Source organism: Manihot esculenta, chromosome 3 (assembly GCF_001659605.2).
Source record: "Manihot esculenta cultivar AM560-2 chromosome 3, M.esculenta_v8, whole genome shotgun sequence".
In the NCBI taxonomy this organism is placed as follows: domain Eukaryota; kingdom Viridiplantae; phylum Streptophyta; class Magnoliopsida; order Malpighiales; family Euphorbiaceae; genus Manihot; species Manihot esculenta.
The window spans coordinates 4,555,455-4,583,025 of record NC_035163.2 but is presented as its reverse complement, the minus strand read 5'-3'; the positions used below and the strand labels follow the sequence as shown (position 1 = coordinate 4,583,025).

The window sequence follows — 27,571 nt, the reverse complement described above, 5'->3', positions numbered from 1 at the left end:
GTCTGCCAATACAGTCCAGTTCTTGTTGAGGGAAGATGCCTCTCCGCCGACCTTGTGGTTCTAGATTTGACAGACTTTGACGTCATTCTAGGGATGGATTGGCTATCTACCCATGGTGCTACCTTGGACTGCAGGGACAAAGTAGTCAGGTTCAGAGATCAGAACGGGTCAGAGGTTGTCTTCAGAGGAGACATGAGGGGCACACCTAGAGGTCTGATATCAGCTCTTCAGGCTCGTAGGTTGCTTAGGAAGGGATGTCAGGGGTACTTAGCTCATGTGAGAGAGCTAGACAGTCAGGTCAGTGAGCCGGCCTCGGTGCCAGTTGTCAGAGAGTTTCAGGATGTCTTTCCTGATGAGCTTCCAGGTTTACCACCTGCTAGGGAGATAGAGTTCGAGATAGAGTTGGTGCCTGGAGCTAGACCGATCTCTATCCCTCCCTACAGGATGGCCCCAGCCGAGTTAAAGGAGTTGAAAGAGCAGTTGCAAGAGTTGGTAGAAAAGGGCTTCATCCGACCGAGCACTTCACCTTGGGGTGCACCAATTTTATTCGTGAGAAAGAAGGATGGATCCCTTAGGCTTTGTATCGACTACAGACAGTTGAACAAAGTCACTACCAAGAATAAGTACCCATTGCCAAGGATCGATGATCTATTCGACCAGCTAGCCGGAGCAGGTTGTTTCTCCAAAATAGATCTGAGATCGGGGTACCATCAGTTAAGGATAAGGGAGGAGGATGTGCCGAAGACAGCCTTCAGGACCAGATATGGGCATTTTGAGTTCCTTGTAATGCCGTTCGGGTTAACCAACGCCCCTGCCGCATTCATGGATCTCATGAACAGAGTGTTTAGCCAGTACCTGGATCACTTCGTTATTGTCTTCATAGATGATATCTTGGTGTATTCCAGGAATGCAGAAGAACATGCCCATCATCTGCGATTGGTCTTACAGACCTTGAGGGAACATGGCTTGTATGCCAAGTTCTCTAAATGTGAGTTCTGGCTAAGGAGCATTTCGTTCTTGGGGCATGTAGTGTCAGAGAATGGGATAGAGGTAGACCCCAAGAAGACAGAAACTGTGGCTAACTGGCCTAGACCCACTTCAGTGACAGAGATTAGAAGTTTCTTGGGTTTGGCAGGTTACTACAGGAGGTTCGTTCAGGACTTCTCTAAGATTGCAGCTCCTCTGACCAGACTAACCAGGAAGAATCAGAAGTTTGTGTGGACCGACCAGTGCGAAGAGAGTTTTGAAGAGCTTAAGAAGAGGTTGACTTCAGCACCAGTTTTAGCTCTGCCATCTAGTGATGAGGACTTCACAGTCTTTTGTGATGCATCCCGTGTGGGACTGGGTTGTGTACTAATGCAGAAGGAGAGGGTGATCGCTTATGCTTCTAGGCAGCTAAAGAAGCATGAGTTGAATTACCCCACACATGACCTTGAGATGGCAGCAGTAATCTTTGCACTCAAGATGTGGAGGCACTACCTCTATGGGGTAAAATGTGAGATCTTTACAGATCATAAGAGCCTGCAGTACATCTTGAGTCAAAGAGATTTGAACTTGAGGCAGAGGAGATGGGTGAAGCTGCTGAGTGACTATGATTGCAAGATTCAGTACCATCCGGGTAAGGCGAATGTCGTGGCAGACGCCCTAAGCCGGAAATCACTTGGTAGCTTATCCCACATATCGGCAGAGAGGAGGCCAGTGGTGAAGGAGCTCTACAAGCTCATTGAGGAAGGTCTACAGATGGAGTTGTCTGGTACAGGTGCCCTGGTGGCCCAGATGAGAGTGGCACCCGTGTTTCTGGAGCAGGTGGCTCAGAAACAGCATGAGGACCCGGAGTTAGTGAAGATTGCCAGGACTGTCCAGTCAGGCAATGACAGCGAGTTCAGATTTGACAGCAAGGGGATCCTCCGCTATGGGAGCAGACTATGTGTACCAGATGACATAGGGCTAAAAGGAGACATTATGAGAGAGACTCATAATGCGAGATACAGCATTCACCCCGGAGCCACCAAGATGTATCAAGATTTGAAGAAAGTTTATTGGTGGCCAGCGATGAAGAAAGAAGTGGCACACTTTGTGTCCGCCTGCGAAGTATGTCAGAGGGTGAAGCTGGAACATCAGAAGCCGGCTGGAATGCTTAACCCGCTACCTATTCCAGAATGGAAATGGGAGAATATAGCTATGGACTTCGTAGTGGGGTTACCGGCGGCGTCCAACAGAGTGGACTCCATATGGGTGATTGTGGACAGACTCACCAAATCTGCTCACTTCATTCCTGTCAGGAGTGGCTACTCTGTGGACAAGTTGGCGCAGGTATATGTGGATGAGATCGTCAGGCTGCATGGGGTTCCTGTTTCGATAGTGTCAGATAGAGGGCCCCAGTTCACCTCCAGGTTTTGGCGGAGTCTGCAGAATGCCATGGGTACTAGGTTGGATTTCAGTACTGCCTTCCACCCCCAGACGGATGGACAGTCAGAAAGGACCATCCAGACTATCGAGGATATGCTCAGAATGTGTGTGCTGGACTTTGGCGGTTCTTGGAGGCAGCATCTACCTTTGGTGGAGTTTGCCTACAACAACAGCCATCATGCTAGCATCGGGATGGCTCCATATGAAGCTTTGTACGGAAGGAAGTGCAGATCGCCTGTTGCTGGGAAGAAGTTGGAGAAAAGGCCTTGGCAGGGCCTGAACTAGTAGAGATCACCAGCAGGGTGGTACCCATAATCAGAGAGAGAATCAAGACTGCTGCCAGCAGACAGAAGAGTTATGCAGACGTCCGCAGAAGTCAGTTAGAGTTTCAGGAGGGGGATCTGGTATTGCTCAAGGTGTCTCCAATGAAAGGAGTGGTTCGCTTTGGGAAGAAAGGTAAACTAGCCCCACGATACATCGGACCCTTCGAAATCTTGCAAAAGATTGGGAATGTGTCGTACAAGCTGGATTTACCTGCTTCAATGGAAAGAATCCATCCGGTTTTCCATGTTTCAATGTTGAGGAAGTTTGTGTCAGATCCGAGCAAGGTTCTTAGTGAGCCTGATGTGGAGATCCAAGAGGATCTCACCTATGTTGAGCAGCCAGTGCGGATCATAGACACCCAGATCAGAAAGTTAAGGAACAAGGAAATCCCGATGGTGAAAGTTTTGTGGAACCACCACAATTTGGAGGAATGCACTTGGGAGACACGGGAGTCCATGCTCCAGCAATACCCTTATCTTTTCTGAGGTTAGTTCTTCGTGAAGTTTATGTGCTTTACATGTATGTTATGTTTTATGTCATGCTATGTGTACTAGTTGAGGTACATTCGGGGACGAATGTTCTTAAGGGGGGGAGAATGTAATATCCGGCTAGACTCCGGTATCGGAATTCCTACCGTCCGGTGGAATCTCGGATGTCGGAAGCCTCTAGTAGGGTAGAATCATATTTTCATAAAATGTTTTAAGGTATTTCATGGTTTTAAGTATAAAAATTTAATGAGTTTTTACATGAAAAGTCCTTGGAGGAAAACCCAGGTTCGGCCGCCGAAGCTCAAGTTCGGCCGCCGAACATGCATGTGTTTTGGAGGCCCGTTAGGCCCCCGAAAGCATAGGTGAGGGAAGTTCAGGTTCGGCCGCCGAAACTCAAGTTCGGCCGCCGAACATGGCATGCTTGCGGAAGCACTTTCGGCCCCCGAACGTGGCCTGGCCAGCCACCTATAAAAGAGACCCTTAGCCGAAATGGATGAGCTTTCTTCCATTTTCGGCCACAGCTAGCTTCCAACCTCCCTCTTCCAAATCTAGTGTTTTTCCTCCAAATCCCCACCATTTTTCTTGAGTTTTAAACTTGCATTGAAGGTTTTGAACTTTTGAAACAAGTTTTGGAGCTTTGGGAACTCAGGAGCTCATTTTCTTGGATCTCCAAGTTTAGGTCGTCTCTTTCTCGATCTTCAAGAGGTAAGAGCCGATCTTAAGCTCAATGTATGTTTTAAATAAGTTTTATGAATTTTTATGGGGTAGAAATGCATGTTTAAGTTAGTTGAGCTATGTTAGGTTTTATGTGATTTTTGAACAATGTGGCATGTTTGAGTATGTTTGAAGTGTTGTAGTTGGGGTATTTGTTTGTTTGAGGGCCCTAGGAGCTTGTATGCATGTTTTGGTTGAGTTATATGCATGATTTGAAGTTTTGGGAGGCAAGAGGTTCATGTGAACCAAGTTTCTGCCATTCTGGGAGAAACCAGGTTCGGCAGCCGAAGGGACTTTCGGCCGTCGAACCCCCTTGTGGAGGCAGCATTCGGCTGCCGAAGCTTGCCCCCGAAAGAGGACTTTCGGATCTGTCTGGGACTTTCGGCCGCCGAAAGTGCCTGACTTTCGGCTCTGGAGGGACTTTCGGCCGCCGAACCTGCCGCCGAAAGTGCCCTGTTCAACCATTTCTTGCATGTTTTTATATAGTTGTTTTGTGGTGTTTTAGGGAGTTTTTGGGGAGTATGTTAGAGTTATGTTTATGTATGTTTGGTCCCTCATTGGAGTCCACCTGTGTAGGTTTGGACCCGAGGAACCGAGGACCCCAGCAGTGAGCCAGCTGCTACAGAGTTTGTCAGAGCTAGCCAGAGGTGAGTGGAATAAACCTTAAGTTTTAAAATAAATGAAATATGAATTTTGAGCATGATCCATGCATCATGAATGCCATGAGATATAGTAGGTTGCTGCATTAGTATTCACGAATATGTTGCATTGCATTTATGATGTTGATGTGGATTGGTTATGGAATGATCCTTTAGTCCTCATATGATATGATGATGTTATGGCATGATATGGTATGGAAGTCCAGGTTGTACCCATTCTACGTCCCTGGCACGATGTAAGAGGAAGTCCAGGTTGTACCCATTCTACGTCCCTGGCACAGTTGGACTGTATGATATGTTATGTTAAGAGAAAGACCGGTTGTACCCATTCTACGTCCCGGCACAGTTGGACTATGTGGAGGACTATAGGTGACAATACCATCCGAGATGTGATTAGTTGTGATGTGTTGCATTACATAATGGCATGAAATTTTAATGTATGATTTCACTATTCTGCTCACTGGGCTTTGTAGCTCACCCCTCTCCCCTAACCCTAGGTGTGCAGGTACAGGGTAGACCAGAAGGTTAGCCAGAGTTTTTGAAGTATGTTGATGTAATAGTTAGATTGTGGACATGACAATTGTATTATGATGTAATGTAAGAGATTACAGTATGTTATGTAATGAGGTATATTGAGGTTATAGATGTGCTTGACCCTATGAGTATTGTTATCCCTTTTGATACATGATCTATAGAAATGTTTTATAATGTTCATGAAAGCCAACTCATCTCATGTTGTATCGCCCGTTGGGGCATTGATGAGATCCCACAGAGGGATCATGACTATGATCATGACTATGTACATGTATGTTCAGGTTGAGTTGGATGTTTGAAAGAAAAGTTTTAAATTTTTATGCATGTTGTTGATCATGTATGGGATTATACAAGTTTACAGGTTTATGTCAGGCTTGCTACGGGTCCCGGCGGCCTTAAGCCGATCTGGATCCTAGCGCCGGTAGCGGTCCGATTTTCAGATCGTTACAGAAGGAGAGCTAGTACCCACTCGTGTACAAAATGGGTGGAGAGTTTGCATGGACTACAGGAAGCTCAACACAGCCACAAGGAAGGACCACTTTCCCTTGCCCTTCATGGACCAAATGCTTGAGAGACTTGCTGGAAAAAGCCATTACTGCCTCCTAGATGGATATTCGGGGTTTTATCAAATCCCCGTCGCACCAGAAGACCAAGAGAAGACCACTTTCACATGCCCATTTGGCACATTCGCATTTAGGAGGATGCCCTTCGGTCTTTGTAATGCACCAGCCACTTTCCAAAGGTGCATGATGAGCATTTTTTCTGACTATGTGGAGAGGATCATTGAAGTCTTCATGGATGAATTTACGGTGTATGGCAACTCATTCCATGAATGCCTAGCCAACTTGGAGAAGATACTTCAAAGGTGTTTGGAGACAAACTTGGTTCTCAACTATGAGAAGTGCCACTTCATGGTCAGCCATGGCTTAATTTTAGGCCATATTGTTTCAGCAAAAGGGATTGAGGTGGACAAAGCCAAAATTGACACCATCAAAAATCTGCCCTACCCAACCAGCATTAGGGAGATTCAATCATTCCTTGGACATGCTGGTTTTTACAGGAGGTTTATCAAGGATTTTTCTAAAATAACTCGGCCTCTTTGCAGATTGTTACAGCAGGATGTACCCTTCAACTTTGATGACAGCTGCAAATCAGCCTTTGATTTGATCAAATCACTCCTAATTTCTGCCCCAGTCATCCAGCCACTTGATTGGACCCTTTCATTTGAGATCATGTGTGATGCCAGCAACTTTGCTATAGGTGCAGTATTGGGACAGCGCATAGGTAACTCTCCTCATGTCATTCACTATGCCTCACGCACCCTAGATGCTGCACAATGCAATTATTCCACCACGGAAAAAGAGTTGCTGGCTGTTGTGTTTGCATTGGAGAAGTTTAGACCCTACCTACTTGGTACAAAGGTGATTATATACTCAGATCATGCTGCACTAAGGTATTTAATCAAGAAAAAGGAGTCCAAACCAAGGCTGGTGAGATGGATATTACTGTTACAAGAGTTTGACTTGGAGATCCGTGACAAGAAAGGCAAGGAGAACCTTGTGGCTGATCACCTCAGCAGAATTCTGACCGAGATGGAGACATGCCCCATCAATGAGACCTTCCCTGATGAGCACCTCTTTGCTGTCCAAGAAGAGGAACCATGGTATGCTGATATTGTTAATTTCCTTGCCATAGGTGATTTGCCCACTGATTTGCCCAAACACATAAGAGACAAGATCAAGAAAGAGGCAAGGTATTATGTGTGGGATGAGCCTTACCTATGGAAGCATTGTGCAGACCAAGTCATAAGGAGATGCATCCCAAACCATGAGATCACATCTGTCCTAACTTTCTGCCACTCTTACAGCTGTGGAGGTCACTTTGGGCCACGCAAGACAGCCTTGAAGGTTCTTGAAAGTGGGTTATTTTGGCCTAACATATTTAGAGATGCTTATTTATTTTGTAGGTCATGTGCAAGATGCCAACAAACAGGAAACCTTGGCAAAAGAAGTGAAATGCCACAAGCACCCATCATGGTGTGTGAAATCTTTGACATATGGGGCATTGACTTCATGGGACCATTCCCACCTTCCTTTGGCAACACCTACATACTTCTTGTTGTGAATTATGTGTCCAAGTGGATTGAGGCCAAGGCAACAAGGGCTGATGATGCAAAAACAGTATGTGATTTTGTAAAGTCCCACATTTTCTCAAGATTTGGACTACCCAAGGCCATAATCAGTGACCGAGGCACCCATTTTTGCAACAAGGTAGTAGAAACTCTCCTCAAGAAGCACCATGTCATCCATAGAACCTCTACTGCCTATCACCCTCAAACAAATGGGCTGGCTGAAGTGTCAAATAGGGAGATCAAGTCCATCTTGGAGAAAACGGTCTGCCCAAATCGCAAGGACTGGAGTACACGCCTCAATGATGCCTTATGGGCATATAGAACAGCATATAAAACTCCAATTGGGATGTCTCCATATAGGCTGATTTATGGAAAAGCATGCCATCTTCCTGTGGAACTTGAACACAAAGCCTATTGGGCTGTGAAGAGCTGTAATCTTGATGAAAAAGAAGCTGAAGTTAACAGAAAATTACAGATTCAAGAGCTTGAGGAGATTAGGCGTGATGCCTATGAAGCTTCATGGGATTACAAAGCAAAGACTTTAGCCTTCCATGATAAGAATATCTCCAGAAAACACTTCCAGGTTGGTGATAAAGTCTTGCTTTTTGATTCCAGGTTCAAATTATTCCCTGGGAAGCTTCGGTCTAGGTGGATTGGACCATTCTTGGTTGAACATATCTATCCACATGGAGCTGTTGACATTAGGAGCCCACAAACAAGCAAAGTTTTCAAAGTTAATGGGCATCGTTTGAAGAGATTCTATGAAGGTTTTACTGTCCATGTTGTGGAGGAGGTTCCCTTGGATCCCCCTTCCCAAGACTGCTGAGCAAGACACTGAAGTCCAGCCCAAGACAGAAAACAGGGCGCTACTGGGAGGCAGCCCAGAGGCAGTGATTTGCCCACTGCTCGCCCAAATCGCTGGGCGAATCGACTGAATGTCCCATAGTCACAAGTGATCGGGGCAGTGATTTGCCCAATTGCCCAGATAATTCGACCAAGATCACCGGTCAAGTCGCAAAATCAAGCACATCATCAGAAAAGGGCATGAACAGTACCAGCCCAGCAACTGCAAAGGAGCAGCGATCTGGCCAAGTGATTTGCCCACTGCTTACCCAAATCACTGGTCAAATCACCCTGTCAAGAATCCAGAGGGCCAGCATTAAATGATCAGGGCAGATTCACATACCCAAATCACTTTAAGTAGTTCTTTTCTTATTCTTTTACTTTTTACGCTAAACTACTGTTTTTTTTTTTTATCTCTTCTTCTTCTTCAAGCTTTCTCCTCTCCGACCACCACTCACCCACCGGCAAACTCAAGACCACAATGGTCCGAATTAAGATGAAGGCCACCGGCGGACCGTTCATGTGGAAGAAACTAGGGCTACCGAAACCCATCCCCTATGACAGCGACGATGAAGCGTGGGACACCACTCCACCAACCACCACCAACACCGAAACGTCACCGGCTACTGAACCAGCAACAGGACGCACCGACTTACCGGCCGCCCAGACATACCACCGGCAAAAGAAACGGCCAAGAACGCCGCCACCACCGTCCATAATAGTCCCGAAGGCAAACCCTGCGGGCGAAATGCTACCTGAAGCCACCACTTCCTCCGGCCACGGCCAAAAACGGCCAAGACCACAGTCGCCACTGAGATCAGAGCCAGAGCCAGCCATGCATCCCACAGGACACAAAGAGAACACTACGCCCCCTGATTCCACCAGCGCTGTGCCCACTGATACGCCCGCGGACTTGCCAAGCGCTATGGCCAGCGATGTGCCCAGCAATATGCCCACTGATGCGCCTAGCAATGTGCCAAGTGATGCGCCCATGGACTTACCAAGTGATACACTCAGTGATATGCCCAGCAATTTGCCCAGCGATTTGCCCAGACCAGCATACCCAGATCACATCGTCAAATCACTGACATTCAACAAAATTTCTGAGCGCACCAGGCTGCTTAAAGTTTCATCCCTACCATATCACCCAGGTAAGTATATCCACCATGCCACCCTTGGAGCACTGAGACTCCATTCCCAGGTACGTTCTCTCATCTCTGCTATTGGCTGGGACACCTTTTTCTTCCTGCGCATGCCCTCCTTCCTTGAACTCACACATGAGTTTTTCACCACATTCTATTTTGACAAACCTGCCATGCACAACATACACACACCAGACACTATTGGATTTAGGTTATTGGGGAAGCGATTTCGCTTATCCCTGCAGGAATTCGGTATAGCCATGGGCTGTGAATGCCCTCAGTCCACCTGGGACTTCCCTGCTGAGTTTGATCCAAGCTCTGTGTACTTGGAATTAAGTGATAACCCCCCAGATTCATACTCACCCACTAGGTCCAAGGACCTATACCTCAGCAACCCCAGTTTGAAATACCTCCACAGATTCCTGGCCTATACATTCTCTGGGAGGAAGGATGCTTCCAACATCCTGACCAGAACTGAGTTGTATATCCTTTGGTGCATGCACAGGGGCAGGAAAATTCATCTTGGATATTGGGTTGCCACCCAACTATCCAGCATCATACAATATAACAGGCCCTTGATTTTTGGTCCCTTGATCACTGCCATTGCAGTAAATCTCAAATTATTGCACCCAGCATATACTGACCTTTCCCCCACTTCCAAAACAACCCCCTTGGACCTACGCACATTAGATGACATGGGGTTGCTTTGCAAGGTGGGGGATGTTTTTTCCATTGCACCTGCAGGTCCAGTAACGCCACGCCATGAGCGTGTTTTCAGAAGGAAGAAAGCCACCATAAGCACCACCACCCAGCAGCCAGCCACTATAGCAGCCCCTGCAGATGAGACAACACAAGCAATAGGGCAGGCACCAGCAAATGAGCCACCTCTAGCAGCCGCCCAGCAGGATGCTCCTCAGCCACCTGAAGACGAAGCCCCCAACCAGACAGTAGAGGCTCATCTCAGTAGGATTGAGGACCGAATGCAAAGGATGGAGCACTTGTTGAACCTGCTGGTGGACCATTTTCTGCCCCAGCACCGTGACAGATAGCGATCTGCCCAGTGATTTGCCCAGTGCTTGCCCAAGTCACTGGTCAAATCACTCACATGCCAGGAAGTCACTTTCCCTTTTCTCCTTCATTTTTCTATACATTTATTCAAATATTGAGGACAATATTTGGGTTAGGTGTGGGGGTACTGGAGAGTATTTATTCATTGATTACACCATCTTTTTGCTTCTTGTTGTTTCTTTTTGTTTCTTTTTGCATTGTTCTTACCCCTTTTTGCACACACCAGAATTTTTTTTTTTTTCACACTCCTAGCGCACACACACAGAATTTTGTAGCTAATTGCTTTACTCAACATAGATAACAATGCTGAAAGAGTTTCCTTATCTCATGACCCCATTGATTTGCCACCCCTTTAAGCTTAAATTGAATCATTCACAGTATGTTACCTTCACTTAGGGAGTTTTTCTCTTGAATTGAATCCTCAAATTTGCTAAGGTCAAGGGAAATAAAAATACAAATACATACAAACACAAAGTCAGTGTAACTCCCTAAGAGCTGATTTGCCCAAAATATCATGAAAAACCAGCACAAAGCACAAATCACAAACTTGTTCCAATGGTCTAAGACTATGAACTAAGCCTAATAGCCACTTGGAGAAGTAACTGACTGAGTAACCGGGGGTGTATCACCCATGTACACAATCGCGTAAAAAGGTCAGTAACTTTTTCAAGCAAATAAGTTTCGATGGTCTAGACTGTGAACAGAGCTAGTAGCCACTTGAACAAGTGACTAACTGAGTAACCGGGGGTGTATCACCCATGTACACAATCGCGTAAAAAGGTTAGTGACTTTTTCAGGCAAGGATAAGAATAAGTGCTGCTAAAAATAAAAATAAAAATAAAAGAAAAAGAGAAGAAAATGGGCAAATCACTCCTAGGGGTTGCATTAAAACTAACATAAAGGAATAAGCATGATTGAGTCAAAAACCTTTCTCTTGACCATGGTAGGTGAAAGGAAACAAGGAAAGGAGAGGATGACCTTAGTGCATGTACTCTATACTGTGATACTTCAGTTTAGGAGTCTAGGGGGGCTAATTAAGTGGAACTTAGGCTCTAAAGAAAAAGGGGGCTTGATTGGCTAAGTTATTTATTGCTTGAGGACAAGCAAAAAGCTAGGTGTGGGGGTATTTGATGAAGCATAATTTAGCCACACTTTTATCATAATTATTGTTGCTTATTTACACATTTTTTAGTTTAATTTATGGTTTTTATCTTGTTTTTACAGAAAATGAAGAAATTAGAAAATGGGAGAAAAAGTGCAGAAAAAGTACAGAAGGATGATTTGCCCAGTGATTTGCCCAAGATCACCAGCTAAACTGCTCCAATCACTGCCCAGATCAAGCTAAAGCAGAAACCCGGAGGCAACAGACAGCAGTGATATGGGCAGTGATTTGCCCAAGAAACTCGAAGATCACTGGCCAAATCACTCGCAGAGACATAGAGGACTGACTCACAGAGAAGCGATCTGGTCAGTGATTTGCCCAATCACTTGAAGAAACTGGTCAAATCACCGGGCAAATCACTTCGACAGCAGAAAATACAGCAGAGCGGGAAATTGTTCAGGAAACCGAATTTCAAGTTTTCAGAAGTCCAAATCCAACTCAATCACTACCAAAACAATTCCAAGAGCCACGAAAGAGTTTCTCACCTAAGGAATTCCAGTTGCAATTAAATTCAACATCAAAAGAGGAGTCACAAGCCAAATTAAAAAGGGAATTCAAAACCCTAGAAGGATGGAACTCTTCAACTATAAAAAGGCAACCTCCAAACCAGCAAAGGCATCTTCTGCTGAGGAATTGACTCGCCAGAAACTCTCCAGCATCTTCCTTTTTCTTTTCCTTTCATCTTTTTGTGTATTTAGTCCACCATGAGTGGCTAAACTCTTTTCTTTTCTAGTTGAAGTTGGTGAATTTCAGATTTTGTGATGAATTGGGAGATTTAAATCTCCATTGTTAAACTTCTATTTATTTTCAATATTTATGCAATTTGAGCTTTCCATAAATATTACTTTGCTTTTAGAATCAATAAGGGCCCATTGCTTTTAAATTGCTTAAGTAATATTGTTTGAATGATTTAGGTCCGTAATTGCTTAGGTTGTTCAAATACACATTTAATCAAATTGCATAATCTAAACTTGACAACGCGGTTGGCAAGGATAGAATTGGGTTTCTCTAAGTCTTAATGCAGTCAACAGTTGTTCGATGCTACAATGCCCCAAGGACGTTCCTTGGCAACTTGTTGATTAGTGTTTGATTAGCGAACGTTTCCTAATCAAACTAGAACTAAGGAGGAATTTGGATTGTGAGAAGCGTCTTCCACATCCAAAACTAATTTATTGGAATAAATAGGAGAGTTAAAGAATCAATGATCAATTCTAAACAATCTGAAATAAGATCCATACTTCAACTAGAAGCTTTTCTCTTATTGATTTACTCATCTTTAAATTATTGCTTTCTTTTGTTATTTAGTGTTAATCCATCAACTCAAAACCCCCCTCTTTTAATTATTTGTTATTTACTTATCTTGGTTATTATTAGGAAGATCTTTAGTGTCAATTCCCTGTGGTTCGATCCTATTGCCACTATCTACAAGTTTATTGTTGATTGTTTAATAGGTTTATTTTTGACGGCTTCGACAACCGCTTATCAACCATTCGGTTTACGCTTAATCCGAAACACCCATTTGCAACTAATAAGATGATGTTTGTCTCTCGGAACCTGCTCCCAAGTTTTATTTTGCAAAAGAGCATTGTACTCTGAATCCATCGCCTGCCGCCAAAGTGAACTTGCCAGAGCTTGTTTAACTGTTCTTGGCTCGAGTGTATCCTGTAAAGGATATTTAGTTGTAAGATTAACAAAAGAAGAATTAAAATACTTTGAGTTAGGCTTCCTTTGTCGCTGCTGTCGTTGTACAGGAGCTGAAACTGAGTCTTGTGAAACAATCGGTAGTGGCAAATCTAAATCAGCAGTAGAAGATTCAGTCATCAAAGGTTCAACTTGTTGAGTCTCAGTACTAATTAATGGCATGACAGATTGATCAGATTCTGCTAATAATGTTGTAATAGATTCTGAACCAGTACTCGAAACCAACAAATCAGAATCACTTGGAATAGAAATTGCCAATGGAACCGAAGCAACTGCAGTTGGTGCAACAGGTGATGAATTTTGTTATTGTGCCGAACCTGTACAAGAAGCATCTCGAAAATAATCTGTAAATTGATGAGAACTAGTGCAAGTTTCAGATGGAAAAATATGCTCAACAAATTGAACATGACGAGACAAATATAAACGATTAGCCTTTGGATCGTAACATTTGTATGCAGATTGAGTTGGAGAATATCCAAGAAAAATACAAGGCAATGAACGACACTGAAGTTTAGAATTATTATATGGCCTTAGCCATGGAAAACAAAGACAACCAAAAGATTTCAATCTCTTAAAATTATGAGACATACCAAACAATCTAGAGAAAGGTGTTTGAAACGAAATAGCGGACGAAGGCAACCGATTGAGCAAATAAACAGCAGCCTGGAAAGCATGAGACCAATAATTAGAAGGTAAAGACGAAAATTGTAACATAGCAAGACCTGTTTCAACTATTGAGCGATGACGATGTTCAGCAGTACCATTATGCTCTGGCGTATGTGGAGGTGTTGTATAATGTGAAATACCACAAGACAAAAAATGATGCTTAAGCTTTTGATACTCCCCACCATTATCAGTGAACACAGAAACAATTTTAGTGTGAAAATAATTTTCAACCAATTTCTGAAAGTGGATAAACAAATCATGAGTATCAGATTTTTTCTTCATGGGATATAGCCAAACATACTTAGAATAGTGATCAATAAATGTAACGTAATACTCATAGCCATCAATAGATTTTTGTGTAGGACCCCAAACATCAGAATAAACAAGTTGCAAAGGCTTATTACTAACAAGAGAATTCTCAGAAAACGGTAATTTATGACTCTTGCTCATAGAGCATGAAGTACAATGAAAACTAGAAACATAGTTAGACATAGACTGAAGACCAATATTTTGAAGTACTAACAAAAAGACTTTATTGTTGGGATGACCAAGCTTGTGATGCCATTCAGAAAGCAAAGACAGACACCGAGTAGTAACATTCAGCTGAGGACGTTGAGAATTAACTCTGGAAAAACTTGCACAGTAGATATCATCAATGTTCTCTCCCCGTAGCAGAGACGCCCCCGTGTACAGATCCTTCACAACAAAATAAGATGGAAAAAATTCCAGAGAAACATGATTAGTGCGACATAACTTAGCAATTGAAACCAAATTCTTGCGCAGATTAGGCACATATAACACATTAGGCAATGATAAATTCTTAGAGTAAGCAGGAATTTGCACAAAACCAGTATGTGATACAGCAAGCGTTTTACCATCACCAAGTTGTACTTCCTCAGGACCTCCATAGTCAGAATAACTTTGCAAAGAAGCTGGATTCGACACAACATGATGAGAAGCTCCATTATCAAACAACCATTGTTGTGGAGAAGAAGCAGCCATAGCAGAAGTAACATTAACTGCAGGTATCGGTGCTAAAGAATGAGAGGTATCAGTCTTCAAAGACATATTATTCTCCTTAAGAAAGCGAGCCAATTTGCGACATTTAGCAGCAGTATGCCCAGTATATTCACAAAATTGACATACAACATCAGGTCGATAAGAACCTCAACCTCGACCACCAGAGTAAGAACCATGACCACCACGTCGATTTCTAGAATAATTGTAGTTTTGTGGAGATCGATTATAATTGCCATTCTGATTTTGTGAACGCCCTCTAGAACGTTGAGTGTAATTGACAATAGCAATCACTTGTGACGTAGCTGAAACAGTTGTGGAATCTTTTTCTTGCAAGGATCGTTCATGATCAGTAAGTTTTTCAAAGAGATCAGAAAAGGTTATTGGGGTTTCACGAACTTTTAACGCAGCAACTATGGGACTGTAATCATCTCCCAATCGCGTGATAATATAAACAATTAAATCATCATCACTCACCGGATTCTGGGTAAGAGCAAACTCATCTGCAATAGCCCTCATCTCATTGAGAAAAACAGCAATCGATTTGGTTTCCTTAGAGTTCTGTGCTAATTTAGTCTTTAAGGATAAAATTCTAGAACGAGAAACATTAGCAAAACTCTGGTGAAACCGATCCCATGCTTCTTTGGCAGTATTGGCTGAAGAAATCAAGGGTTAAATAGTATTGGAACAACTTCCTAAAAGAGCACTGATCAAGATTTGATCTTGTCGAAACCATAAGGCGAAAGCTGGGTTGGCTGTTTTGTCTTTTTCAGAAAGAAATTGTGATGGTGCAACCCGTGAACCATCAATAAAATTAAGTAAATCAAGACCAATTAAGGTTGATTGGATCTGTTTTCTCCAAACAGGAAAATTCTCCTAAGTAAGTTTAATAGAAAAATGCGTTGGAGCATTTAATTGAATAACAGTAATAAATGACGAAGCCTTTAATTAAAGTTTAAAAAAATTGGATCAGAAAACTCGTAAGAGCAAATTGCGACTCTGATACCATATAGAGAAAAGAGTTTTTGTATTATTTACTGAACGTATTACAGAAACTTATATAATACAAATCTACAACTAACTAAATACAAGATAAGTATACAGCTATATCTCAAATAATAAAAATAAGTATACAGCTATAACTCAAATACTAAAAATAGATAAAACTATTAAGTCTTTATCTTAATAGAAACTTGCAAACTTTGAACAAAAGAAACATCTACCCCTATAGACACCAGGCAGATTCCAAGACACTCCTTCATACTAGCCTGGGATTTGAAACCTTCCCCTACTGATCTTCTTTAGCTTTCCTGCCTGCAAAATGCCACACAGAATAATCAGAACAATCACTGAAGAACAAATTTACTTGGAAAATCTAGAAAGAACTAGAATATCATTAAGGATACAGAAGAACGATAACATCTGTTGGCCCCACTGCAACTTCCACCATTCCCTGCTGTGTGAAAAAAAAAAAAAAAAAAAAAAAAAAAAAAAGACAATTTCTTCTATGAGTTGCTGACAAAACAATCAATAATACATGAAGAAAGACTAACATATGATCCTGGTTTTGCAGGCATACCATTATAACGACAGGAATGGCGTTGCAGAGACCAACTCAAGATAATATCAAAGCCATTTTGTAACAGCAAATCCTTTAAATCATGGCTTTGACCTTAGATAACCCATTCGATCCACAAGGCCTTGCAATTCCTCACCCCAGTCATCAGGTTTTGCAACCAAATCTTCAACTTTCACATCGAATTCAAGTTCATCTTCTAGGATAATTTCTTCATTGGGGTTGCCAGCAATTACATCATCATTCAGCAACTCCTCCCAAATGGTCTCATTCACTGAACCCCAGTTGTCCATGCTAGTTCCTTGTGTAGAACCTCCTATTGGATCCCTGACATCACTGCTCGATTCATCATCAAAGGTGGCTAAGAAGAGTGTATCTATCTCAGTTTCTGTGGTTCCCAATTCTTGATTTGTGTAATCCAGCGCTTGGCTAGTATCCATCACCATTGAAGCAGCTTCATCTTGCAAATTTTCTAAACTTGGGCTTGCCATGAGTCTCCGCTTGCGGCCGATTTCAACACCTCTCACTTCTCTCATTTGCGTACCCTTCATAGACAATTGCTGGACAAAGGATGGGTTGTTGAGAGCCTTAGCTAGGAATGTCATTATTTGCTGTTGTTTTCTTTCTGTACTTTGTAATCTATCCTCCATTGCAGCTATTTGTTCCCTTGACTGCTGTTGTTGATGCCTAAGCTTTATGATTTCTGCCATTAGCACACCTCTATCTCTTTTTAATCTCTCTAGCTCACCTTCTAATCCAAATTCTCCCACTTCAACACAAGGTCCTCCACTTTGCTGTTGCATACTTTGTGAAATATGTCGTCTTCTTTTGATGGTTTTCAGTAGATGCTTCTGCCCCCTCAGAAACCCTTCATTTGCAAATTCCCATCGATCAGGATCAACTTTTCTGAATCCCTACATCATGCAGAATCAGGAAAGTGATTATTATACATTGAAATCCAATATATCAAATGTGAAAGGCCAAACAAAGAGCTCACTCGTCAACTGGGAATTGGGATCCCATTCAACAGAAATCGACCCATATTGTTCACAACTGTTTCAGTAATCGAAATCCACAGCCAAAATTAATAATTTTGGAAGCAATGAGCAGAGTAGGAAAGAAGAACTCAGTAATACCGAATATTAAGAGTCACTGGCCCAAAAATCGATGGCGCTTGGTATGTGATCATATCTCCGGGGGGGGTGGGGTGGGGGGGGTGGGGTGGGGAGGGGGAATCCTATACTACAGGCCTACAGCACACACTGAACTTTTCACAAACACAGCATCTACAGCCACAAAAGTGCCCATTGAAATCCCATCACAAGATATCTAAAACCCACTTTGAATAAGATCTTAGTAGAAGAATCAGCCGCTAAAGAGAAACTTACTTCACAGTAGAACCCTAAAAGATAACAGTTCAACCCAATTTTGCAATCTCAAAAGAAAACTATTCAAAAAAAAATCGAAACAGAAGTAACCCAGATGAGGTACTTAAAAACAAAGAACAGAAATAGCAGAAAAATTGATGTCTTTGATCAATTGCAGAACTTACATAAGTGTTAAGCTGGCGAATGAAGCTGGAGAAGTTATTGTGCTTGAAGTACTTAGGAAGCAGAGTAGTGGAGAACTTATGAGAGTCCCAAACAATGAAGCTGTTGTGAGCTCTACTCCATGAAACCACCGAGTCCGTTGAAGGGTCTTCCACCATTTCATAAGTCTTAGTAAGAAAGGGAGGAGGACCCACCTCGTGCAGCCCCTCCATCGGCTGCGGTTGGAAGCTTGAAGACGAGGAAGAAGAAGACAAACCTCCAGCACACGTCACCGTTTCCTTCTCTTCTTTCACTACCACTCCGTCCATCGCGCTTGTTTAGTTTACGTATCTCTAGGCTTACTCGATGTCGGTGTTCTCGGGAGTCAGGCTCGTGTCTTGTTCTCTTGGTTAGAGTTCACTGAGAAAAAACAATGAAGCTTTGGAGCAAGTGTAAAATGTTTCTTAATTCTGAAAGGAGAGAGTGAGTTTATATGAGAAGGTAGAGGAAAGTTCTAGAAAGTGAAAAAATCCTAAGAGATTTGGTTGTCAGCAATTTTCTGAACGCTGTAAGAACTTTCTGCCACTTGTCAAACAATCTTGAAAGTTCTGGAACTTATAGTCGGATCATGGATATTGTCATCGAACACGTGTCAATTCCTGAGTGGGCTATGATTGTTTTGTGACAGCCTACATAACTAGGCCCAAGAATTATGGTCCATGGGCCTATACCTATACATGTAGTGCATCTCCTATGTTGTAGTCCATATTAGTTCACAAGAAATTATAACGTCAAAAAGCTTTCTTTCACAAGAAATTTGTGCAATTTCAAGATGCAATAAATTATATTAATTATATATTTTCTTTGAGCATTAAATTAATATATATGTGTTTTTTAGAACTAAAATAAATTAAAGTTTTGTCATCTTTGATAACTCAAACTTTTCAATAAAATAAAATTTTGTTTTTGTTTTTTTGCCTTGGTTTCATGCTAGAGCTTAAATAATATTTTAAAAAGAAGGTGAAACTTGTTTTCATCTAATGTTAAAAGAATAAAGAAAATTATGAGGCACAAATTAGATGCCTTTTAGGAATTGGAGGACTAAATAATAATTTTATCATAAAATTACAAAATACATATAAAAAAAAAGAGAACAAAAATTGTGGTGTGTGTATATATCTAATTAAAAACAAAGATTGTTTAGCATAGTGTTTTTTTGTTAGTTGTGAGCAAGTTATACTATTTTTGTTTAGTTGTAAGCAAGTTCATATTCTACTAGTAGGTTCAAGTAGGTTATTCGATATTTTAAATCATACATACTATAGTTTTTAGCAGCGAGTTTTTTTTTTTCTTTCATGTACGGTAGGGTAAGTCCTTTTCGTTAGCGCTGATCCACCTCTCCTACTTGATAATGGGTCTTTCTCTCCATCATTCAGGTTCGTGAATAGTTTTCTTTTTATTTTTACTGCAATCGTAGCTTATTAGCAAGGGATTCTCTTAATGCGTATTTAGCTTTCTAGGAAATTTGTGTTTTGTGGTTGTGAGTGTTTTGTGGTGTTGTTACAAATAATAATAGAAACTCAAGAGGTCAGATGGATTCCTCTTTAAAGAAAGATAGGTAAAACCTAAAGGACCCTTAAAATAATTGAATTTTTAAATTGTTCGGTGCGTATTTGTTGTGTACGCGTGTAATTGGATTACATGGGAGATTCAATTTTAGGAGTAAATTTATAAAGATATGAACAGTAAGTTTTGTACAAGCCTAAAAGTTAATCTTATTAACACTATTATGTATAAATTTATTAGTCTACTTTATTTTTTAAGTTATGATTAAAGAATAAAAAATAAATTATTTTCTTGGAAATTCTTTTTTTATAAAACATTTTCTGTATAAAATATATTAACAAATATTTTTTTTATAAAAGCTTAATTGTCCCCCTAAATTTTTAGTAGAGGATCAATTTTATTCAAAATTAATTTTTGGACCTAAGTAAACCGATCTTTCTTATTTTAGTCCATATTAACCTAAATAATGATAGGTTTAAGTAAACTCTTTCTTATTTTAGTCCATATTAATCTATTTAATTATAGGTTGAAGAAAAGTGAAACAAAAGCATCAAAGCAGAAGTGGGATGATTGAACATTTAATATTATTATACATCAAATTAAGTAAATATTAAAATATATTTCTTTTTTTCCTTACACCTCTCTCCTCTCTCTTTGCCTTTAGCATTTACTTTTGAAATCCTTAAATTTTGCTTGAAAATATAAAAAAAATGAGCCAAAAATTTGATTACTGGCAAATCCATTTTGAGGGGTAGAACGGCTGGTGCTGGCCATAGCAATCTATATTTTATTTGTTTTTCAGGTTTTTCTTCCCCTTCACTGCTAGTTCAGTTGCCGTCACCTTTTTCTTTTTCATTCAATGTCTCAAATGTTCATTTTTTGAAGAGAAGTCCCCATACCATATTTTGCTGCTACTCCAGTGGCGGAGCCAGAATCTTCCCTTTGATAGGGCACTGCAACTGCATTGCTGCGGTACCACCGGCTGCGCCGCTGCGGCACCTTCATCCCCCTTCAAAGCATTTTCCGGTCGCCGGTACGGCACGTGCCCCCTTACCGTACCCTCCCTCCGCCACTGTGCTACTCTATTATGTATTACTTACAAATTTGTTTTTTTTTTTATCCTTAGAACAAATTTTGCATGGGTTGAGTGGGTTTTATGTGTGGTTTAACTTAATTTTTTATTTTGTAAATTAAATTTGATTAGGAGATATTGGAGAGATCTAGACGTTCTAAATAATAGTGAAGTATACTATTAACAATAAATACAAGGATCTTAACAATAAATACAAGGACAAAAAGTGTAGGATTTTAATGTTGATAGGAGTGTAGTAGAAAAAAACATTAGGATTTCAAAGGAGGAGAAGAGCCTTCCATAATAGAGCTGAGTGGCTACAATTTCAAGAGGCAAGAATTTGAGATTGAATATAATAAAATATAATAATAATGCAAAGCAATTATTGGTAGATGTGAAACTCAATGATACTAACACCGACGCTAAATATGGATTGAGTTTAGCTTTTTGTCATTAACTAATTTAAAAAGCAAAACTAAGTTGCCAAATATCTAATATATTACTTACAATTTGACGCTTAATTTTGAAGTATCGTGTCATGTTCCCATTTTTTATTTTTATTCAAAGAATTTTGACAATTCAAAAATTAAAATTTTTTTTAACTATTGATTTATTCTTCAAAATCGATCGAAAAAGCTATGAATAATAATGTAAACAATTGCAAATCGTATGAAAAGCTAAAGTGGGTGGAGATGAGAGTAGCGTCTATGTTCTCTGCCTCCTTGGAATATTGCTCCTGCATTAATCTCTCCATTTTAATGACAGTGAGATGCTGTGGAGATGCAAGATCAATTCAATCTCCAAGTTATTTGTTTCTCTTTTCCTATTTATATTTTTAAAATATAAAATAATAATAATAAGTTCTCTCTCCCTCATTATTTTAAATTTTTTTTAGTATACTCCACCAAAATGTCAGAAGTGGTTTAATATGAGCTGAAATTGAAAGCATTAGTTTAATTGGATCCAAAAGTAAATTTTGAGTAAAATTGGTCTTCGATCAAAAGTTTAGGGATATAATTGAGCTTTCTTCCAAATATTTTTCATATACAAATTTATTTTTTTCCCTTTTTTTTTTAAATACACAATTAAAATTTAGTTTAAAAAGATGGCTTTTGATGGGCTTTTAAAACTTTGGCCCAAACCAATTTGATCTCAAATGCTCCATTAGCTCTCTGTGTAGGTCTAGTATACAATCCAAGAGTTTGGAGCATCAGCTTTAGAGTTTTTTTTTTTTTTTTTTTTTTTTTTTTTGTCTATAGATAACATAGATTTATTAGAGATAGACTTCAGCCTAAGCCCCCATACAACCATAACAAATATAAGTTTAAAATAGGCAAATAAAAAAGGCCCAAAAACCACAATACCAGAAATCCTAGTAGACAGAAAAAAGCATATGAAAAGTCTTATGATGTCACTTAGCTCTCGTCTTCAGACCGTCTTTTAACAAAGAGTCTTCAGAAGCCTATCAAAAAGTAAATCTGCTCTGAACCATTAACCTCTATAAGAAAAATCTCACATGCAAATTTCGAAGCCATACATCTCAGTCAGAAGACCAAAAGCAACTGAAAAATATGGTTGAAGGAGTCGTGAGGCCTCATAAGAAATACTCACAAAAGGCTAAAAAATTTATTGAGGAATATGAGATTCACCATTAACAAGGTTTCAGAGGGAGAGGGTGAGCAAAGTCAAGATCCAAAATAACCAAGTTTGTCATCATTACTACAATAGGGAGGATAATACAAGGATTTATAGAGATTCAATTATCTCAAACCTACATTCTCTCCTTAAGATCCTCCTTGAGAATTTAATTCTACTATTAAATCTTTTTTGGGTGAATATTAAAACATTTTATAATTATAGAGCAAAACACTTACTTTTTATAATTCTTTTTTTCTCACAAAAGCAATCATTTACTAAAAAATCACACTCAATATAATAAATTCACTTAACAATCTTCGCTAAATCTTAAAAGGCAAACTAATTACAACTCAAAACTAAATTTCAAGAAATTAATATTATAGCTCAAAGACTTAAAGAGAGAAATAATATGAAAAACTTGAATTTCAATAAATATGTGCTTAGATGGTTGTCGTAACTTTTTTCAGATAAAAAATAACGTAGAAATGATAGAGAGAGGAGACCAAACCCACAAAAAGAGAAAAAGAGAAAGAGAAAAAGTCTCTCCCTATCTTGTTTTCTTACCTAACATTTGAGTTAGGTCCAAAGAAGAGTTGAGGTTTATATAGATGTAAATCAACTTCTAAGGCTCATTTGATGAGATTAATGAATTAATTAAGGTCCGAAACTTGGTATGAGCTCATACTACTTTGTGTCTCCCAGACCATGGAAGATTCTAATAAGTGAAATCTTAGTCCAAGATGCTAAATCCAATGCCGATAAATATGCCATCTCAGCTATGATTTCTCATTTTTACTTATTCTTCCATTACTCTGTATTTAGAGGTCATTTGTGACAAACACTCAATATGGAATTATTTATTTATCTATTTTAATAAAAGTAATTTATTTTTCTCATAACTCAATGTTCTAATACAGTGGTACAAGTCTGAATACAATATAAAACCATTTTATTTTTCGACATGACTCAAATTTTTTAACCAATTATTTTTCATGCGCCTCTACAGTACTATTTCATTTTTTCAACCAATATTCATACAAAATTCACCCATAAAAGAGATAATGGCTGAAGACATTGCTTGGCGGGCTCTCATCCAGAATGCAATTTTAAAATTCATCAGATCATTTTCCAGCGATCTAATCAATGATAAAACAAATCGAATTGATTATACTTGTCAATTTATTAAAAAATAATTTAAACTGATAACATGATAAGTGATAAAAAAAAATAGATACAATCATTTCGCATTACTGTTAAGAGTGAGCATTCGATCGGTTCAGTTTAAAATCGAATCGAATCGAATAAATTAAAAATTGAAATTTTAATATTTATAAAAATCGAATCGAATTGATTTTGATCAAAAATAGAATTGAACCAAATTGATTTTGATCAGAAATCGAATTGAACTGAACCGGTCTGATTCGGTTCGGTTTGATCGGTTTCGATTTTTAATAAATTTTTTATTTTTTACACTTTATTTTTAATATTTTAAAATTTAATTAAAATATTTTAATTTTAATATAATTTATTTTTTTTATATTATTAAAAATAATATATTATCACTAATTAATTTGGTTCAATTTTTTTTATTTTTTTATTAAAATCAAATTAAATTGAAATAATTAAAAATTTTAAAATTAAAAATTAAATTAAATTTAATTAAATAAAAAATAAATTAAATTTTAAAATTAATTTAATTTAATCAATTTTTTTAATTAAAACCGAATACAGATCGCACTTGATTACTGCTTCGCAGCTAAGGCATTCAATAATTTTTTGAATCGAAGATTTATTAAATGTATTAGCTATTGTTTTACAAATGTACTTACATAATGATACGTCAAAAGCTTCCTCCCATGAGTGCAGTGATGGACCCATGATCCCATTACCCCTTGATTGCCTCATCATCAAGAAGAGCCCCACACCACCTTCCTGTCTCATCCACGGCTATTAACCAATCAGCTGAAGCATCATCGATTATTATGAGCCGACAGATTCAGATAAAGGCGTCACTTGTGGGTCTCACCATGACCTGCCACTGTCATTTCAAATTACGTCACCCATGTGTCACCTTTAACCAGTCAACCGCCTATAATATAAATAAAGGCAGCGGCGCCGACACCCTATTAAAGCCACTACAGGTTGTTCTAACGTGCGCCTATGTGTATTATATCTACCCAGATTTTTTTTCTTCCAAAATTTAAGTCTCTTGTGAATGTAACCGACGAAACTGTTCATAAATTATTTCATCATCGATTTAATAAAAATTTAATTAAATTCTATTTATTTTTTAAATGAGTTGAATTTAAATTTATTTTTTAGACTTATTTATTTGAGTTTAACACTTATTTAAATTCGTTAATTTGACTCATAAATAAATTTTTAAATAAATTTGAATTTAACACTTATTTAGACTCGTTAATTCGGCTCACAAATAAATTTTTAAATAGACTTATAAGCTGACTCACAAATAGACTCATAAATAAACTCTCAAATAAGTTCGTAAGTATACTCATTATCGGTATACTCACTATCAAAAGTTGAAAAAATATAGAGGGTTGTGATTTCTTTATAGAAGGATAATTTTTTTATATTCTTTTTTATTAGTTTTGAATTTGAGAGATTTTAATTAAATAAAAAATTTTAATTTAAAAGTTTTGATCGTATAATTTAAATTTTATTTTTAATTTAAATTTATTTATATTTTAAATAAATTTAAATTATATTGAGTTTGTTTACGATATAATTGAGTTCAAATTCGAATCTAAATGAGTTTAAATTTAAACTTTTTGAGTGAAGTTTGAGTTGACTCGTTAATATGATAAATAAATTTATTACGAATCGAGTTTGAACTAAACTCGAATTTTATATTTATTTTATGAATTAAATTTAAATTTATACATAAAACTCGAGTCTAACTCGAGTTCGAGCTCGAACTTCAACTTTTAAATTTATTTTTTAATCGAATCTGAAGTTATCAAAACTCGATTCGATTTAGTTTGATTATAACTCTACTCAACTAAGGATTGCATATTTGAATTGAATTTAGGATAAATCGGCTTAATACCCATTTAACAAATTAAATATTTTGATATTTTTTAAGCTCAAATTTATACTCTACTTTTAAAAATTTTAAAATCAGAGTAAAAATTAAATAAAATATTCAAATTTAATAAAATTTTTATACCCAAATTATAAAAAATAATAACACCAACATAGAGAGAGGCTTAATAAAAAACTATCACGAAATTTTAGTATATAAACTTTTATTTTATTTATATTTTAAATTTTTATTAGTGAAAATAAAAAGTAAATAATAACATTATTAAAAAAATTGTTGAAATAAAGATTATTATTTTAAAAATTATTTTATTACTCAAATAAAATTTTAAAAATTATATTATACATACTGTTAACTTTTTTTAATATTTAATTTAATAGTATGATAATAATTGTAAGAATTTAAAAGATTTTACTTTATTTTTAAGATTTAAAGTTTTTTTTATACACTTATAGATTTTGTAATTTAATAAGCCAAAAAGAAATTATTGCCAAAAAAATATCAATTTTGAACACTAAATAAGTAAAATTTATCAGTGCAGAAAATATAACTTTTAAAAATTATTACTGAGCTTCATAGAAGCACAAAACTAAACTGCTAACTTATAAAATTCACTAAAATTAGCGAAAATTTATTAAAAAAATCTTAATTTTAACCAAAAAATAACTAAAACTCCAATTCAAAACGTAATAAAAAAATATCATTTGACGCAAAATGAAATAAAAAAATAAATTAATTTTTTATACTCAAAATTTTACAGATTATAATAATATCACAGTTTATCGTACATAGCATATATTAAATCTTTTTAAAAAAATTTAAATCGACTGAATTTCATGTCAATTTTAGATAGATAGGAATAATATATCTCTTATAAGATTTTTGACACTATTCTTCTTGAGTAGAGATGGGCTTTCGGTTGATTCGATTTAAAATTGAATCGAACCGAATAAATTTAAAATAAAAAATTTAGTATTTATAAAAATCAAATCGAACTAATTTTGATTAAAAATCAAACTGAACTGATTTAATTCGATTTGATTTCAGTTCTGTTTGATCTATTTAAATTTTTAATAATTTTTTTTATTTTTTACACTTTATTTTTAGTATTTTAAAATTTAATAGAAATATTTTAATCTAATATGATCTAATCTCTATATTATTAAAAATAATATATTATTATCACTAATCAGTTTGATTTGATTTTTTTAATTTTTTTAATAAAATCAAACCGAACCGAAATAACTAAAATTTTTAAAATTAAAAATCGAACCAAAATTAATAAAAAATTGAACTAAATTTTTAAATTAATTCAGTTTGATTGATTTTTTCAGTTTGAACCGAATACTATCATATCTACTTTTGAATTAATTTTTAAATTATAGAAGATTTATGATATTGAGAATTCTATGTATTTGTATTTCTGTATAGAATACATTTATATAGTATATACCAGTGGTTGAGTTTGATACAGATTATATGAATAACAAATATTATCTCAACCAACTATAAACCTTATCATAACTCTAAATCTTATCACAACTCTAACCTTATCATGACTCTAAACCTTATCACAACTCTAACCCTTATCACTAACTAAATACAAGATAAGTATACAGCTATAACTCAAGTTACAAATAGATAAAACTGTTATAGTTAGTCTTTATCTTTAATACGCCCCCGCAAGATTGAGGCGCCATCGGAGACTCCAATCTTGGTTCTAAAGTAACAAAACTGAGTTCTTCCCAAAGCCTTTGTAAGCACATCAGCAACTTGATCTTTTGAACTTATGTGAAGAACCCTTAACTGTCCAGCATTAATTTTCTCGCGAACAAAATGGTAATCCAGTGCAAGATGCTTCATCCTAGTATGATAGATTGGATTGGCACAGAAGTAAGTCGCACCAAGATTATCACAATGAAGGACTGGTGGTTGTGATATTGGTACTCCCAAATCTTGTAATAAACTTTGAACCCAAAATACCTCTGCTGCAGCATTGGCTAAGGCTTTGTACTCAGCCTCTGTAGAAGATCGGGAGACAGTCTTTTGGCGACTAGATTTCCAGGATATAATATTAGAACCAAGATATAGAACATAAGCTGTTGTAGACCGCCCATTATCAAGGACACCACCCCAATCAGAATCAGAGAAGGCAGACAGAGTATGAGTGGAATTTCGATTGAGAAATAAGCCATAATGTATGGTTCCTTTAAGATATCGCAAAACACGTTTCAGTGCTTGAAGATGAGTTTGCGTCGGTGCATGCATAAA

At 37.8% G+C, this 27,571-nt stretch overlaps 1 protein-coding gene across 3 annotated transcripts in view; it reads right to left on the bottom strand.

The window, feature by feature from the left end:
- Positions 1-18,440, bottom strand: part of LOC110611125 (heat shock factor protein HSF30) — a 29,231-nt gene extending 10,791 nt beyond the window's left edge. Inside the window, exons 1-3 of one of the 3 annotated variants that reach the window (XM_043955433.1) lie at positions 17,987-18,440; positions 16,438-17,348; positions 16,051-16,314 (exon numbers count right to left, since the gene is read on the bottom strand). In XM_043955433.1, the coding sequence (XP_043811368.1) occupies positions 16,518-17,348; positions 17,987-18,292 (1,137 nt within the window). In that variant the 5' untranslated portion in view covers positions 18,293-18,440 and the 3' untranslated portion in view covers positions 16,051-16,314; positions 16,438-16,517. The remainder of the gene's footprint in view (positions 1-16,050; positions 16,315-16,437; positions 17,349-17,986) is intronic. The other 2 variants (XM_043955432.1, XM_043955434.1) reach the window with 2 other exon arrangements.
- Positions 18,441-27,571: the final 9,131 nt, after the last annotated feature.